This window comes from Idiotropiscis lumnitzeri, chromosome 16 (genome assembly GCF_059441095.1).
Source record: "Idiotropiscis lumnitzeri isolate Australia: NSW breed Sydney's pygmy pipehorse chromosome 16, RoL_Ilum_1.0, whole genome shotgun sequence".
Taxonomy (NCBI): Eukaryota; Metazoa; Chordata; class Actinopteri; order Syngnathiformes; family Syngnathidae; genus Idiotropiscis; species Idiotropiscis lumnitzeri.
This window is the reverse complement of record NC_142406.1, coordinates 13,516,200-13,532,670: the sequence shown is the minus strand read 5'-3', so window position 1 is coordinate 13,532,670 and position 16,471 is coordinate 13,516,200. Positions and strand designations below refer to the sequence as shown.

The following is a 16,471-nucleotide window of genomic DNA, read 5'->3' as shown; positions in this document are numbered from 1 at the left end:
TTGACTTTTTAGAGCATTTGCGTGACAGTGATTCAGTTGTGTGTACCTACTGTGGCTGAGAAAGGTCACAACAATTGCAAAAGCCACAACACAACAACATTGAACTACACGCTATTTCAAAAGCCACAAGACAACGGAATTGACTGAAACATCCTTGGGGAGAGAAAAGATGCAAAGATAGAATAGGAATAAAAACGTCACTTTCTTTCCTCAAATGTGTCATGTTGTCTTTTTTTGCAAAGTCAACAACACACAACCACCTCATTATTAACTGGCTACATTCTCAAAGTTAGTGAATAAGGTGTAATTACAGTAATTGTTTTGCGTTTTTAAGAGACTTTGAAGCCGAGTGAGACGTCTTCTCGGGCGCCAAGAACAGCAACGAGTGATGCACAAATCCGATCGTGTGTAGTACGCTAGTGCTGATCGCGGGTCGGTTTTTCCGTGGTGATCCACTTTGGGAGGTTCCGTGAACTGATCTTAGACGGCGGCAGTTTTCGCGGCAAACTCAAGTGCACGGTCGCCTTCATTGGACAACGACAAGCAACCCGGAACAGACTAACCTGTGAATGTGACACGTGAGTAACGTGACTGATTATTTGTTGCGTTTGGAAGCTAAGTGTGTGTGTACGTATATATGTATCTGGGTGTGTTTGTATATGTGTGTATATAGTGATGGGTAGATGAGGCATCCTATATCGTTTCGACACAGTGACACAATGTATTGACGCTGTGTTTCTGAATACTGACACCTGGTGGACTTGCAGGAAACATTTGACAGGGTCACGTGACACTGATCTGTCAAACAAATTTTATCCAATTCCATTGATTAGCGACGTGATGTGTTTTTATATATCCTATTTCGTATTACTTTCCATCGCACTAATTATTCTCTTATTTATCTAATTTATATATTTAACTGAATTATTGTTGTATTGCACTGGAGAGGGGAGCTCTCTAATCTCGTTGCACACTTGAGTACAATGACAAAGGGATTTCTGATTCTGATTTGCTTTCACATTGTTTTTACATACACGCAATTTCATAAAAAAAATCTTTGATATTCGAGACGCAGTTGATAAATTAAGTGAACATCTGTCTGAATGCCCAAAGTGTTGTGAATGACAATGGACTCATTGTAATTAAAGATTTTTATTTAAAAAAAAAAAGTTTTTCCAGCGTTTTGTTATTCAATTTCTTTTTTTGAGGGACTTTCCCCCGCCTTTGAGAAGATCCTCTCACAAGGCACTGAAGAGGCTGGTGTGCACAACGTCTGTGTGGCTAATATAAATAGGTGAGGGAACGTTGCCTCCATGGACTTCCATTATAAGAGCGAGTCTTCCGTACGTGCAACGTGTCCTGCTGACGTATAGCTCTGCACCTCTGAGTGCGCATCAACAGTGACGTCTTCCATCTTGCGGATATTTAACGCGAAGTAACGCGCCAATAACTCGATGCTTGTTTTGAGCGTCCATCCTGTTGACAGATGCGCTTCCTTATGAACACAGTTAGGCGCACGACCGCTGTGCCGACCCAATTCCGGTAGTGGTCACGTGACTTCCTTAAAGCGGTACGCGCACCGACACGGGGTTTGCCCTGGAAGCTCGGCGCGCGCATCGACGCCTCAGTGTCGCTGGACCCATCACTACTTTGTCTTCATTCCGTTAGAAGGTCGGACGCAAATAACGATGGAAAACCGGTGTGCTTTACTCAAAAGTCGTTCTTTGGTCTGGTGCGCGAGGCGTGTCAAATGCTGCGTGTCTGAGTAGAATTGCGCGTGCGCGTCCGTGCCATGCTCGCGCAGGAAACTGAGGTCTTGTTACAACATGCTTGCAAGATTGCACACGTTTATTTCCGGTTGTAAAATAAAAGACGACGTTGACAACGTCAACTTTGATCCCCCCTCACCCCTCTCCCATACGCTGCTTTATTGACGCGTTCGTTTATACGTTGGCAAGCATTTCAAAGCACTTTAATATACTGTACATTGGTGGAATTTTGAATTCCTTGTTAAACTCGTAAATGTGCTCCTTTTCACATACAAACTGTCTCGAATGTTTATGTTATTTAATGAGCATGGGATTTGACAAATATGTATATTATTATTTTCATAAAAATACATACTGTTCGTATGTATAGATATGTTACGTGTACGTGTGCACACAGATACCGTTCGTCAAAAATAGATAATATAAATTATGTAACAGTGAGCAAATTATGATGAGAAATGTGTACTGCAAATCGTGGCAAATTGAGCGTTCCTGTATATAAACCCCACTATATTAACGGTAATTGTAAAATCTCAATGATATTAATAACATGTCCACAAGGTCCCACTACGAACAGTTCCCTCGCCAATGTGACAGTAACGCATTTTATTTCTTTTATTTGCACGAATCACAACGTGCAAATTAAACAACCAGGTGATTTGAAGCGTGACGTCATCAGAAGGCGCCCAGACCACGGAAGAAAACTGCAGGTGACAGGTATGTTTTGCATGCAGCACAATACACGTTATTTAGTAAAAGAAATATGTCGCATTTACTGCATTTAGCTAGAAAAAGAGACCTTCCTAACAGGAAATGAGGACTCCGTGAGGAAACGTCATGCTACAACGGGCAACAATGATGATCTCTTAACTATTGTTCATGGACCGTCTTATTTGTCTCACCTTTTTTCTTTAGCTTTTTTTTAAAAAAAATATTTGTACCATGACTGTTGTGCAACTCATTTTTTCAGCACCACGGGCAGAATTGTCAGGCACAGATATGAAGTAAACATTTTTGGGGGAGGAGGATACATTTACAAGAATGATGTATGTCATGACTTGGGCTGTTGCAATGTCCTTCAGTTTCTATTTTCACACTTGAAGTTTACACTGACATTTTGATGCTGTATTTAAGCTGTTGAAGTTTGGAGCTTGGTTTCAGTTGAATTCAGAAATATTTTTGCCGGTGCTTCCTGTCCATCATCTCGGCAGCCGTCACTGCAGACTCTTTATCTTCATGGTGAGTGAAATTGCCTCCAAATCACAGGTGTCAAAGGCCGATATCCTGTATATTTTAGATGTCGCACTCCGACAATATGCCTGATTGAAATGATCAGCACATCAGTAAGCTGTGCCGGAGCAATTTGTTTTTGTGCATGTGTCCTTCTCACAATAGATGTGTATGCATCAACAGAAAATAATGTTTTTGTGTATTTGCAGTACTCTTGGTATACCGTCATGGAGGTTCCATTGGATTTTACCGGTGTAAGCATGACAAAACTGCCCATGTCTATCCTTAGAACATGTTTAATTTTCCTTCTTGCTTGATGCCACCACTTTCCTTTTTTTTTTTTTTTTTTTTTTTTTTTTTAGGTTAGCAGCCTATTGAATTTTTACCACACTAGTGATTTTTTTCTGTGTGCTTGCCATACTTGCAGGTGTTGTGGTGAAAAATATGAATCCAAAATTAGGAGGTTGAGGGGTGCTGGTATAAAGTTTGAAAATCTTGCAAGACAACAAGACAGCACATTTTGGAAATGTTTTAATTTTGTATTAACAGTTATGGTTGCAGATTTGCCCATTTCAGAAACGAAGGTAAACTGATGGCCACTGGCTGCTTGGACTCCCTTTTTGACGAGGTTGCCATGGGATGAAAGGTGAATAAAATTTTACAGACACTAATCATGTGTATACATGTCCAAAGCATAATATTTTATTCCCTTGAATTTAAGGATGAACAATTTGGGTGCTGGAAGCTACTGGAGAATATTTAACATAAAAATCTTCTCCGGCAGATGTCCTGAAAGATGATGAAGGTGCAATCCACAACAGTAAGTTGGTGAATGTGTTTATTAGGATACATATGTGTGTATGTATAAAATTGATATATCAGTAGAGAGAGAGGAGGAACCCTTGTGTTTTTTATTTTTTATTTTATTTTTTGTCATCCTTAGGTGTCGTGAATTGAAGTGTATGTTCACTTGAATTCAAGGACATTTCCAGAATCCCCCTCCAACCCCACCATATGCATGCAGTGCAATGAAATATTCAAGGGCTTGAGGGAATGCCGTGGAGAACTCATCGGCTTGACATCGGACTCCAAACCTTCGCGGATGCTGAGGCGAAGATTGCATCATCATGTTTGGATCAAAATAAATGTGTTCTTGCAGACTTTTTTGGGAGTGGATGTCTGAATTGACAAATGCATGTACATGCTCATGAAAGCTACAAAGATCTAAAAATGTGTTGTCTTGTAAAATGACTATCAAATATAACACAAAAACAGCCTCGTTTTGTGAACAAATGAGAATGAAATACCTCTTGCAAACACACCCGAGTTTTGTAAATAAAAATAACACAAAGGTGACCACAATGAATGGATAAGCCTTAACGGCCAAGGAACCACGTAAAAATGACAAAAACCATTTGCAAAAAAAAAACAACATAGATTTATGTGTGGAAAAATACATTTTAGAAAATATTCATGTGGGAGTTATTGGTTAGGTTTGAGTGTCATCACATCATCACGACTACTTGACAAGGGACGCCAACCATCACTAACCTACATGATTTTATTTTGCAAAGAACATCGTGTAGTTTCCATCCTCAGAGGTGTGCAGCCAAGTCGATTCAGCTAGAGACCGGTAAATACAAGAAAAAATTTTGGCGTTTCTCCAACCAGATGGCCGAATGGTATAAGATACTGCTTGGTGTCCAGACGAACCTGGTTCGATCCTCACTCGGTGCTCCAACCCAAAATTAAATGGTGCCTAAAGTGAGATTCGAACCCGGCTCCACAGTTTACCAAGTAGTATCGTTAACCATTCGACCATCCGAGATCTGCTACGTAAGTGAGGTTGCTCATACATATAGAGTTGTTCACCAGACTTCATTCTAAAGCCCCATTAAATAGAAGGTGTCTGTTAAATCTGACAACGCGAATTCCCTCCTTCAGTCAGGCAGTAGTCGAGAGGTATTTGATCTCGCTTTGTGATGCCGAGACCCCTGTTCAAACCCCCTAAGGTGCATTGTGAAAACTGTAATTGGCTGGTTTGTTTTTTTCAGGCAACGTCACTATACTAGGATCATAGTGGTTAATTCGGTTTGTAGTTTTTTTTTTTTTTTTTTTTGCGGGTGTGACGTCATCACCGGAAAAGTATTTAAGCCGGCCCAAAAATAGCCGACCGTTCTTTCGCTCCTGTGGCAGCCTCCGGTCGTCCTCGTCCTGCTGCTCCTCCAGATCAGCCAAAACTTGCTCAAGGTGAGTCTTCACTCTTTAATACCCTCTTCAAACTCACGCATTTTGCTCACTTTGAATGCAAACTTCCACTTTAGGGATGCACACGCCTTGCTAACATGCTAAGCTAAAACGTTTGCTCTTTTTTTTTTCTCCACTGTTTTCCAGCAGCCGGACAAAAGTGCCGTTTTGCCGAAGGTAAGTAGACAAAACTTGGACAGAAATTCACAATCAAACAAACTGAATAAAGTATATCTTTAATGCATGCGTATTAATTGTCTAATTTCTGTCTACAGGTGCATATCTTCAAATTGAGCCTAAGGTGCCCCACTTTGTCAATTCAGAGGTAAACCATTTGAATCAAGTGCAGATAGTTTTCATTTTGTCCACAGGCTTGGATCTTAAACGGAACGGCCAGATAGATTGCAAAATGGCACAAGTCTTGTGTGTCTTGTCCGAAAGATCATTATTAAACAGACTAAAAAAAACAATGTTCTTTTTTTCATCCATCCACATGCTAACATTTTCAACAGAATGGCCCTAAAATGGCTGACATGACTTCCCGCGTCTTTTTGGGGCACTGCGGCAACATGGCCGCCAACTTACAGGTAGCAAAGCCGCTAGCTTGGAAGGCTAAATATTAAAATTCAAACGCTTGCGTTACCATGTCTTTCAGGCCACCACGCTGTTGTCGTGCTCAGGTCACCGCTCTGCACGCATCATGTGGTGATCATTAATCAGCACAGGTGTGAAATCCAGGTGAAGAAAGGGGTGGGGGGGAACCCTGCCACAGGTGCGTCTACTCAACCTGCTCCCGGGTGCTCGTTACCTTTAGTAGACTCACCTGTGGTTAAAGCCAAACTGGGGCGTGGTTTTTGCTTTCTGGTCCTGCATTTGCCACACCTGAGTCAGGTGAGAACATGCACTCAACAGCAACACATTGCATTGTTTATTTTAATGTGAGTTGCAGGATCACACGCTGAACCTCTTGCGGCACTCCAGGAAGAAGCAGCAGCCAATATTCCGGTAGAAACAGAAGCAAGGTAAGGAGAGCCGATCAAACTTTCCAGCACTGTCCATTAATTTTTTTCTCCCTCTTTTTCTGCAGTCATGACGGAGCTTCACTGAGCAGAATAGAACAAGATGCATCAGGTGAGTTAATTTTTAATTTAATTTTTACTTTACCATTCTCATGTTTGTCCACTAGGTGGCGCTGGAAAACCGGAATTGTGCAGCATGGCTCGACTTCTTCCACGGTGACACGCCACCTGCTGGGCAAAGAGACAAATTCTACTTCAACTTGTGGAAGGTCCTTAAAGCTGCCTAAATTTTCAATGTTGAGACATGCAAATAAACGCACTAAATGGCAGCTTGTCTGGTCCTCGTTTGTCCAACCTGTGCGGAGTTTCAGGAGCTGGCCCACTGAAGATGGTGAAAAGTGCATCTTCCTCCGGATGAGCCCTCCGCCGGTAAGGGAAGGCACATTTCAGCTAGCATGTTGCAGTTGTCGAAACAAAGTACAACGACGCGCTTTCTTGTTTCCAGGATGGCGCCGAATCGAGTTCTTACTCACAGCCCGAGTCCAGCGCTGAGCCGAATGACAGCAACACTTGCTTTGCTTGTTGCGTCCCATCCACAAGGCGCTGAAGCCAAATTTGGAGGCACCCTGAGAAGTGAGATGAAAAGCTCTTGAAATGCTTTTTATTGCACAATCCTCATGACAACTTGATAGAATATTTTTTTCTTTCCCCTTTCTAGGCAACAAGAACATGATCAGCTGTGAACAACTCGTCTTTCTCACTGGTAGGTTTCAAGCCCAAAACATTTTTTTGTTCTGCACAACAAGATGACTTAACTTTTGACTCACTTTTTGTCTTAGGTCCACACGCTTGTCGACGCTTTTCTTGCTGGCCGACGACCTCACCACTCTGCAACGAGTCGACTTTCATCCGACTTACTTTGCTGCTGGCCGACCACTTCACCACTCGGCAACGAGTAGACTTTCATCTGACTTGTTACTTTGTTTGATTTGTGATGGTTTTCTCTGCAAAAGAAATAAAGCTTGTTTGAAATAAGAACATTTGAACTCTAAACTTCATTCTTACACATTACAAAACATGAAAAAAAAAAAAAAAAAAATTCTAAAGTTTTTGTATAAAAAAAATCTAGTTTTTTTTCCAGATTTTTTTTTTTTTTTTGGTCAAAATTCCCCAGACCCAAAAAAAAAAAAAATTCTGCAAAAATGTCAAAAGTGGGCAGGTCAAGGCTGGAATAATGCTCCATGATTGGCTGACGGCTGTGGAAGGAGGTGGAGCAAGAAGAATGCAAGGCTGTGATTGGTTGAAAAGTAGGTGTGTCTATGCAAATTAGGTGCTCAGCGATTGGTGGGATTTGAGGTGGGCGTGACTATGCAAACTTAGAGCTATCTGATTGGTTTAAAATGCAAAAGTGGGCGTGGCTATGCAAATTGGGGCCTTCTGATTGGGTGATTATTTGTGGGCGTGGTTATGCAAATTTAAGATGCGACGTGATTGGTCAAATTCAAATTGGGCCGAGTTTAGGGGCGGTCTTCGCAACACTTAGGTTTTGGCAGGTAAGTTTGACTTTGCAGGTCAAAGTTGCACCTCCGTTACTACATGGAACACAAGCCTTTTACTGTTTCCCTCCATCTCACATGAGCCAAAGCTCGATGAACTTAAAGATTCGTCGGGTTTTGAGTCATGGGAGACAGAGAGGAGTAGTAATGTTACGCTTGTGTCCACAGCAGTAGTGAGTGATGTGCAACTCTCACCTCAAGCAGCCTTTGAATTGTTTGCCACTGCAGCGACCACCATGATGAGTTGGCGGCAGGTTGACGAAGAAAACGCAAAGACTCCCATTCAAGTTGAACAATTTATTGGACACAAAGATGACATGACTATTTGAAAGCATTTGACCAGTCAACGTTTGTGTGGGCCAATTCAAGTTACACACACAAACATTGGATAGAAGCAGCTTAAGTGTTGCGTGCTTGATGAGCTCACGCGTGATGTCACTTGTGACACACAGCGCGTGAGCACAGCTGACGTCTCTCAATGGAACAAAAACTAAGTGCCATGCACATGCACAACATCATCAGCACAGACTTCTGGACATGTTTCAAATGACACTGATGTGAACCAACTAAGTCAAATAGACATATTTTTAACTAACTTGGCCCACATTATTTTCACTTAAAAACATGTCAGAAGCGTCTGCTGGCGTTTGTGTCGTGCAGTAAGTACATGACGCACCAGTTTAAGTTCAGTGAGAAAGGTCGGTGTACTCGCGTCCACCTTGTGGTGCAATGTGACATCACACATCAGCTCCTCAAGAACCAAACACAGTTCACTACTCACATGTGTCTAAATGCAGGTTGGTGTCCCTTCCGCAGGTCCCAGAAGTCTGTCCCCTTTGGACCCGAAGCCTCCTCGGTCTGGTCGGGCGGAAAAAGCAAAAGCAGTAAGTCTATTTGATGAGATTTCATTCACCGAACTGGACCGTCCTTCTTCTGCACAGACACACAGCAACACAAAAATGAATACAAATCATCCTCAAGGGCTCAGGTTAGAACTTAATTGACAAAGACAAAAACAAAGGACATTGTCACTGCAAATATAGTTATTTGTAAGATGCCCTCTCTGTTTGTTTTAATTTTTGTAATCATATTTTTATTTTCTGAACATTTTTTGTAGTTTTAGTTAACTACAATAATCTTGCTAACTTGCTATTCACTTTTTTTAAACACAAAGAGGGGTATATATATATATATTATTATTTTATTTTTATTTTTTTTTGCAAAAAGTTGCTAAGCTGTAAACACAGAGTAGCCCTTTGCTTTAGTCAAAAAGCCCCAGGTTGTCAAGGTAACTACACACCTTCCTTTAGATACTTAAGAACTATTTTTAAACTGAAAAAAATGTCTACTGTAAGACAGAAAAATAACACTTTATCTTTATATTTCAGGGTCCTTAAATATATTCTCAAATAAATCTAATTTTTATTTAAGCTAAAATCGTATTTACAAAACAACGTGAAGGCAAAGCACGGTCGAAGGAAACAAATTGTGAACAAGTTTTTTTTTTCTCGAGTTGTCTTCAATGTTCAATTTTAACATACGCGATAGCTTGTTCCCCTTCAATGGACACAGCAACACTGCCCCCTGGCGGACAATCTCTCAACACTTGAATGCTGCGAATTGCAGTCTGCGAATATATCTTGAAACGGTTATTGACGCAACTAAACGCACGAGTCCGCCGATCAACAAACGCACATTCGACACGTCACACGCAAAATTAAATATTTACAAAACAACACAAGACAAACGCTTTTAACAGCCGAGTGCTCCTTGTAGGCCTCTTTAAGACATCTGAGAAAATTTGTGTTTCCTTTAATTCAGGGAACTCACATTAATTATTTTTAAACATTAAACATTGTAAAGTGAGTAAAAAAGTACCTAATAAAAATATACAGTATATTTTAGGATCTGTAATTATTTTCTCAGCTACGTCAAGTAGAAACGATTTAAGCTAAAAACATATTTAGAAAATAACATTGTTTACATTGTATTGTTTGCTTAGGTTATAAGTATAATATTTTATTGGATTTTTATGCTTATATTGGTTGATAAAGAATGTTGGGAAAAAAAATTATAGTAAAAAAAAAATGTACGCGTTGAAAGGCTATCCCTCCTCAGTCCGCTAAGGGGCAGCGTTGCAATCTACATTGATATAGGGAAGCGGTTATTGTCTCAAATAAACGCATGTGTCCGCAATTGCAAAAACGAATATTCGACACTTCACACGCAGAATTATTTACAAAAGTCACAATAAATACAAACAACATTAAAAAAAAAAGCTGAGTGCTCCTTACGGGCATGCTAGCCGACGACCCAACGTGTAGCTATTGTTTGTCGAAAATGCGAGCGAGTGCACCAGTAACGTCGAGAGTAACAAGAAACAAACTAGAGGGCATAAGAGTGGCAATTACGCTCCTAAATGTTGTGCATGCATAGATTTAGATATGCAAAAACCAAATAGACACTTTAATAGTGTTTAAATTACTCACTGAAACACAGCTGATAGTCACCGGAAAACTTTCCTTTTGTCCTTCTTATCCATCTACGCTTTTTGCCGGATTACGACCAAAAACATTGCGCTCCTTTACCCTACCATTCGTCTACACTATTTACATGGCATGCTTGCAGCAATGTGTACGCGTGTGGCATTGCTCAACATAAACAATGTCTTTTGTCCTTTAAGACTTTCTATACCGGGGTGTGTCGTCGTAACCCGCAGGGCAGGCGAGGGGCGGGGCGTTTCGAGGGCGTGACGTACGTCCGGTTTGTCTTTCGCACTGCAAATATTACTATGTGCTCGGTGTATTTTTTTATTGTTTAAAAGATGATAAGACGTTCCATCTTAAAAAACGGGTCAATAAAAATGAAAAAAATCATATACAACTCAAAGTCGCCAGCCATTAGCAATAGCGCGCCCTTGTATGTACGTATCAGACAATTCCTCCCTCTTGTGGAGGAAAAATGCATAACAGCATTTAAAAACCATCGCCCTTTTAATCCTCTATAACTGCTGTTAGAAAATAAAGGCAATATTTTTTTTCACGACTTCCATCATGATATAAACGGTCTATTTTGTGTATATAACTGCAATAAGAGTAAAAATGTCAACAGGGGGGGTGTCACCAAGCAATTTTATTGTGGCAGCAAAGTTTCAATCTTCAAAACTCCTTCACGTTTCAACCTTGCCTCTGCTTGTGTCTCGGACTTTGTCATATATATATATATATATATATATATATATATATATATAGTATGACACAATGGCAATGTCACTGCATGTTGTTCTCAGTGGAGACATGCTGTCCAATGTTGAGGTCAAAGCCAAAGTCAGCCAGCCGCTGCGGTTCGCCAAGATGGCCTCCAAGCTAGGCCAATCGGACGGCAGCATCATCAGGCAGCACGACACTTTCTTTCACGGCCGCCAAGGACGATTCAAGCTGCGAGACTTCATGGTGCGTCCGTCCGTTCGGAGTAGAAACGTCAAAACACATTGGTTTTGTTTGTTTGCGTTTAGGATGGCTCGGGTCAGCTGATCTTCTACGAGCGTCCCGACACGGACGGACCCAAATTGTCTCACCAGCCCAGAGGACACGCTGGAGAAGACCTACACGGCCTCCCTGAAGACTCTGGAGGAGGAAGTAATGGAAAAGATGGGCATCCAGGAGGACAGGAGGCACCGGCGCTCTTCCTGGTACTGAGCCTGGTCGGTAGACGTTTCTCCGATTCCCCTGGACACACCACAGAATGGTTTGTTTAAAATGGACTGTATGTCATTGTTATCTCATGAATAAATGTCACCATTAATACTCTATGCATATCTTTGTCCAAATAGAGCAGCCTGACTTTAATGTTTACATTTATATGACATAAATGCAGTCGTTTTGGACTACTCTGATTTACTTGGGGTGTATTTCTTTTCTTGTTTAGTGCACTGTAAAACCTCCACTTAACGCCACTTTTAAAAACCAAAGGCAGACATATAATTTGGAAAAGTAACGAGTCAGGAATTTGGGCTATGAGATAAAGTGATAGAAAAAGAATGGACTTGACGTTCCCCACATGGCCCTGGCAGGGAATGCTGCACTTGATTGGTTTATTATGTAGAGGTGGGGGCAAATCTATACAACGTTGGGGTTATGAATCATTAAGAAACCCTTTAAAGGAGCTTGCTGGCGTTGTAAGGGCCAATTACAGCACCCTTGCTATGGTAATCATTGCCTATTGTTTCATAAAAATCCCACACGCAGTGTAAGTTGACTTTTTACAGCGCATACCTACCCCCTTCAGCATCCAGATGCTGCAACCCTTCTTTCCTCGGTACACTCTGGAAATAAAAAGTTGGTCTTCAAATTGCTAAGTCGATTTACTTTGCAAAATTCAACTCCTTTCAATTGTATGATGAGAATGTTAAAACGTCATTTAAAATATCGTCTTGCACTTAATAATGATTTCACAGACAGTTTGAGGGTGGAAGAATTAATTGACTTTCCATGATTTTCTATGAGACGTTGGGCCTTTTTGAGCGACTATTAGTTTTTATTTTTTATTTTTTTTTTGTCTATGCATCCAGCTGCCAAAGTCATTGAATACGTCAGTCTGGGTTTGTCGCCATTGCACGTCAGTGCAGTAACGTGGTGATGAGGACAGCACTCATGGTCGAATGGTATAAAACAGGTCTTGGTGTTTCGAAGAATCTAGTTCGCTTAGAACTTAATTGAAAAATACAAAAACAAAAGGACATTTTCAATGCAAATATAGTCAGTTGTATGAATGTAAGATGCACTTTCAGTTAGTTTTCATTTTTGTACACGTTTTCATTTTATTTTTATTTTTTTCTGTTTTCGTCACTTTATCAGTTTTGGTTAACCATAATAATCTTGGTAACTTGCGACTCACTTTTTGTTTAACACCCTTTTGAAAGGGTGATAATTCGAATTTTTGTTTGGGAAAATTGATGCTGATATCGGTTGATTTTAAAAAATACGAGTGAAAAAAATGTACGCGTTCAAAGGCTATCCCTCTTCAGTCCGCTAAGAGGCAGTGTTGCAATTTTATCAACATGTGTGTGCGCCCGGCTTTATCAGCTCGTCTACTCTGTTAGGTGTCGCCCAAACTGCCGAAGGACGGCGATGCTGAGGGTGTTTTCGACGCAGACGAAAAGGTTGACGTGGCAGCAAGCAAGGCGACCAAGGAAAATACCGCCGCACCGGGAAAGCAAACGGCAGATAAGGCAAGTTGTTGCACACCACTGCCACGCTCGAGAAAATTATTTTTGCATCTCCATCCCGCCTGATAGATAATTAAGCACGGCGTAGAACTTTCTGGGTTGGATTAGGAATTTTGTGGTCCTTGCCAATGCACACGTCTGCATTCACAAATACACGCATTTGCGGATATTTTTTTAACTTGCTTGCTATTGTTGGCTGAAGACACAGTCACTGTTTTTAAAACGCTCGCAGATGCCACATGATGGCGCCAAAGCCCCGTCTAATGGATAATTATGACAACTCAAGTTTTCTATTCCAAAGATGCAGTTAAAAGCTTAGCCATGACAATGTTTTTCTTTCCCGGCAGGCCGTGACAGAGAGTGCTTAACGTCAGCTTCGTGACAAAAGAACCCGTCGATGCTTCTCACCTGGAACGGAAGCGTGGACGCCATGACGTGCAGGAAGCCAGATTTCACAAGATCCATTTAATATTCACAACAACAGCAACAAAAGGCGTTTGTATGGCGAGACAAACAAATGTTCATTTGTTAAATTGGGATATCATATATCCCAATAGTAACAATAATTGGATTTCAAAACCATTTGAGCTGTTTAGGGCTCGTTTATAAATGGGGATTTTGGTGTGTATTTGTTTTTTATTTTGATTATATTATATCTAAATTTCTATATATATTTAGACCCTGTGTCAGAGCGACAATTTTAGCCTTTAATATGTTACTACTTTTGAGGATTGTGTGTCGCAAGCAGAAAGACATTCCCGCATGCTCGCCATGTTAGCGTAAAGCCCAGTTAAACCATTACAAACGTTGACACTCTTCAGGGTCATCTTAACCACCATTAAATATGATAAGGGGGGGGGGACTTGATGTCATTGTGAACATTTGACTGCATTGCGTTCCAACTGTAGCCCGTTTTTTTTCCATCTTTCATGCGTACCGTATTTCCTCAAATAGGGACCCTGTTGGCCAAGTATACGCACCGGAGCATGTGGCGTCTCGAATGTTTTAAGCGGGTTCGTATCAGTGGTGGTTGTTAAAGACTGGAAGCCGTGATGTGGAGCAGGCTACTTTCTGACGACTAGCGTTCTGTCTGTTGTGCTGCCATGTTGACATCCCACACCTGGTTAGGAAGGCCAGTTTGCCGCATTGTCTTTTTTTCTGTAGCTCAAAAGTATACTTTCACTCGACATAAGTCGTAATAGCCGCACAAATGCACCTTCCCCTTTTGCAGTTGAGAAACTAAACGTCGCACCTTGGCCTCTATTTGCAGAAATACGGTATGCATGCTTACAAGTGTTCAGTTTTTGATAGTTCGGCATCTGTAAAAAGAAAAGACATTTTTTGATCTCCAAAATTGCTTAACTGGAATTTGAGTCTTGCATTTTATATTTTATTTCCCCACTGTACCTACATACAACTCTTATGTTGAACAACATTGTGATGTTCTAAAATAGGAGTGTTTTGTTTTGTTGTTCAATGTGTGACGTCGTCGTTAATCCACGACTCTCTCCTGCAACAAAACCCAGTGGGAGCCGATGAAGAAAAAAACCAAAAAGTTTTTTTTGAAAAGTGTGCATATAATGTAGTCAAAATGTGACCTTGACACACATCATTAACGTGTTTCTCTCCGCAGTTCAAAGTACGCGGCAAATTGATTTGTTCTCTCAGTGTAATTGTTGCTCTCCGTTTTTTCCCCATTATTTTAATATGTTGCGCTTAGTTTAATATTGTAGATGCTGGTCCATTTAATAAACATGTTTACTACAAAGAGTCTTCGCTTTGTCTGTCTGACCTGAGTAATTTTTTAAATCATGTGGGGTTGTGCCAAAATTATTGCATGTTTGGCGTTTGGATCGGTCGCATGCGCTGAAGTGATTTCCCAGTCCTGGGCCGATTGCTTCATCACGTCTGGATCCAAATAAATGTTTTTGATGAATTGTGCAAAATAAAAAGAAATATCCATTGCAAACACTTCCTAGTTTTGTATTTAAAAAAAAAGCCCTTTTATAAAGGTGAGTACAGTTCAGGAAATGATTTGGAAAATATATTAATACTTGATTATTGAATAAAGTTTACGCTGTCTCCTTTACACCTGATCTCGTTGGTCCTTTACTGGGACAATTAGGTTGTTATTTATCTGACGTGTTTCGGCGACAATCTTCTGAGTGTCACGTGATGTCTTGTGACGAATCTTTCTCTGGGGATGTTCTACGATATAGGTTTCATATATCGAGACGTTTCAGGGGGAATGAATGGAGTTATGTTAGCTTTGAGTGTGGTCACATCATCCGGGGTGGGGGCGTTAAATGACAACCATCATTAACCTACAGGATTTTATTTTGGAAAGAACTCCGTGCATTTTCCACCCTCACGGCAGCGGTGTGCAGCCAGGTCCTCTTGACCATCTCGCCCGCTTTCCGATTAGACGTGGGTTACAGTCCGATAAATACAAGTAAAAATTTCGGCTTTGTCCGTAAGTTTTGCTGAATGGTTAAAGACATGGCTTGACGTTCCGAGGAACCTGGTTCGATCCCCTCTCTGTGCGTCATCTCTAAATTGAATGGAGACCAAAGCAAGAATCGAACTTGGGTTTCCCGGACAACGAGCACCGCCATTTACCATTCGACCACCATTGTCACATACGCAGTCAGCGAATGGTCATACTTATCTACTACCATACACATTCGCTGTACAGCATCATGGCATCTGATATATAAGGCAAAGCGGAACTAATACGTCAGTCGAGAAGTAGTCGTGAGGGAATTGTTCCCACTGTTGAACACTACAGCCCTGGTTCGTACCCGCCATTCGAAGTTGTGCAGATTAGTGTACGCTTTTTTTCCATTTTCAGGCTAACGCCACTTCTTTACACTTCATGTATTTGAGCAACTCTTTTTTTTTTAATTTGCGGGGCGGTGACACGATCAACCGAACACTATTTAAGGCGGAGATAAGTAGCCGCTAATGGTATCTCACCTCTGACCGCCTCAGGTCGTCCTCGTCCACTTGCTGCTTCGCACGGCTCTCCGCAAAATCATCGAAAAACTTTGAAAAGATGAGCGGTCACTCTAAATATCCTCTTAAAACGCACCGCTTTTTCTTATTTTGAAGGCAAAGTAGCACTTTTGGCTCACGCCATACGAACGTGCTCAGCTAAAAAACGTTTGCGCGAGCATTGGAAATTAACGTCTTCTACGGCTTGAAATTTCACCAAAACGCATTTTTTTGGGGCGTACGAGCTGATGTCTGAATTAATTTAAGCGTTTCGTCGTGGTTATGTTTGTACAACAGAAAGGCAGTCAGTTTGTCCCTGAACTATTCCAGCAGCCGGTCAAAAGTGCTATTTTCCCCAAAGGTAAGTAGACAAAGCCTCAAAAAATTCACAATGACACCAAGTTACTCAAATATTTTAATGCATGCTTG

The 16,471-nt window shown here is 41.1% G+C and overlaps 2 protein-coding genes and 2 long non-coding RNA genes across 17 annotated transcripts in view; 3 read left to right on the top strand and 1 right to left on the bottom strand.

Moving 5' to 3' along the window:
- The first annotated feature begins 607 nt into the window (after positions 1-607).
- LOC148321554 (uncharacterized) lies at positions 608-14,816 on the top strand. Of its 2 annotated transcripts, none has more exons than XM_088278499.1 (5): positions 608-647; positions 11,111-11,273; positions 11,336-11,512; positions 12,923-13,051; positions 13,396-14,816. In XM_088278499.1, the coding sequence occupies exons 2-5, from the start codon at positions 11,118-11,120 to the stop codon at positions 13,414-13,416; spliced, it is 483 nt and encodes a 160-aa protein (XP_088134625.1). In that variant the 5' UTR covers positions 608-647; positions 11,111-11,117; the 3' UTR covers positions 13,417-14,816. The 2 variants fall into 2 exon arrangements, with proteins under 2 accessions (XP_088134625.1, XP_088134624.1); XM_088278498.1 differs by having other exon boundaries at positions 11,336-11,568.
- Positions 5,129-7,258, top strand: LOC148321556 (uncharacterized). 12 transcript variants are annotated; one of them, XR_015839437.1, is made up of 12 exons: positions 5,134-5,249; positions 5,394-5,423; positions 5,522-5,571; positions 5,759-5,833; positions 5,902-5,984; positions 6,196-6,268; positions 6,334-6,377; positions 6,433-6,534; positions 6,637-6,694; positions 6,771-6,898; positions 6,984-7,028; positions 7,105-7,257. It is a non-coding gene; the product is annotated as an uncharacterized LOC148321556 (long non-coding RNA). The 12 variants fall into 12 exon arrangements; XR_015839434.1 differs by having other exon boundaries at positions 5,135-5,249; positions 6,461-6,534; XR_015839433.1 differs by having other exon boundaries at positions 5,135-5,249; positions 5,902-6,018; positions 6,461-6,534.
- On the bottom strand, positions 5,467-10,523 carry LOC148321555 (uncharacterized). Of its 2 annotated transcripts, none has more exons than XR_015839445.1 (7): positions 10,311-10,523; positions 8,603-8,754; positions 7,093-7,269; positions 6,799-6,891; positions 6,586-6,686; positions 6,411-6,496; positions 5,467-6,349 (listed from the first exon to the last, which is right to left on the bottom strand). It is a non-coding gene; the product is annotated as an uncharacterized LOC148321555 (long non-coding RNA). The 2 variants fall into 2 exon arrangements; XR_015839444.1 differs by having other exon boundaries at positions 6,411-6,493.
- A 1,151-nt stretch (positions 14,817-15,967) lies between the features above and the next one.
- Positions 15,968-16,471, top strand: part of LOC148321552 (uncharacterized) — a 40,196-nt gene continuing 39,692 nt past the window's right edge. The window contains exon 1 of the mRNA XM_088319520.1: positions 15,968-16,403. Coding sequence (XP_088175646.1) covers positions 16,325-16,403 — 79 coding nt within the window. The 5' untranslated portion in view covers positions 15,968-16,324. The remainder of the gene's footprint in view (positions 16,404-16,471) is intronic.

Excerpts from the sequence above, each read along its gene's own strand:
- LOC148321554 (XM_088278498.1), top strand. The coding sequence starts at position 11,118 with ATGCTGTCCAATGTTGAGGTCAAAGCCAAAGTCAGCCAGCCGCTGCGG. Across the intron at positions 11,274-11,335 it reads TCAAGCTGCGAGACTTCATG|GATGGCTCGGGTCAGCTGAT; the intron begins GTGCGTCCGTCC and ends GTTTGCGTTTAG. Across the intron at positions 11,569-12,922 it reads CCTGGACACACCACAGAATG|GTGTCGCCCAAACTGCCGAA; the intron begins GTTTGTTTAAAA and ends CTACTCTGTTAG.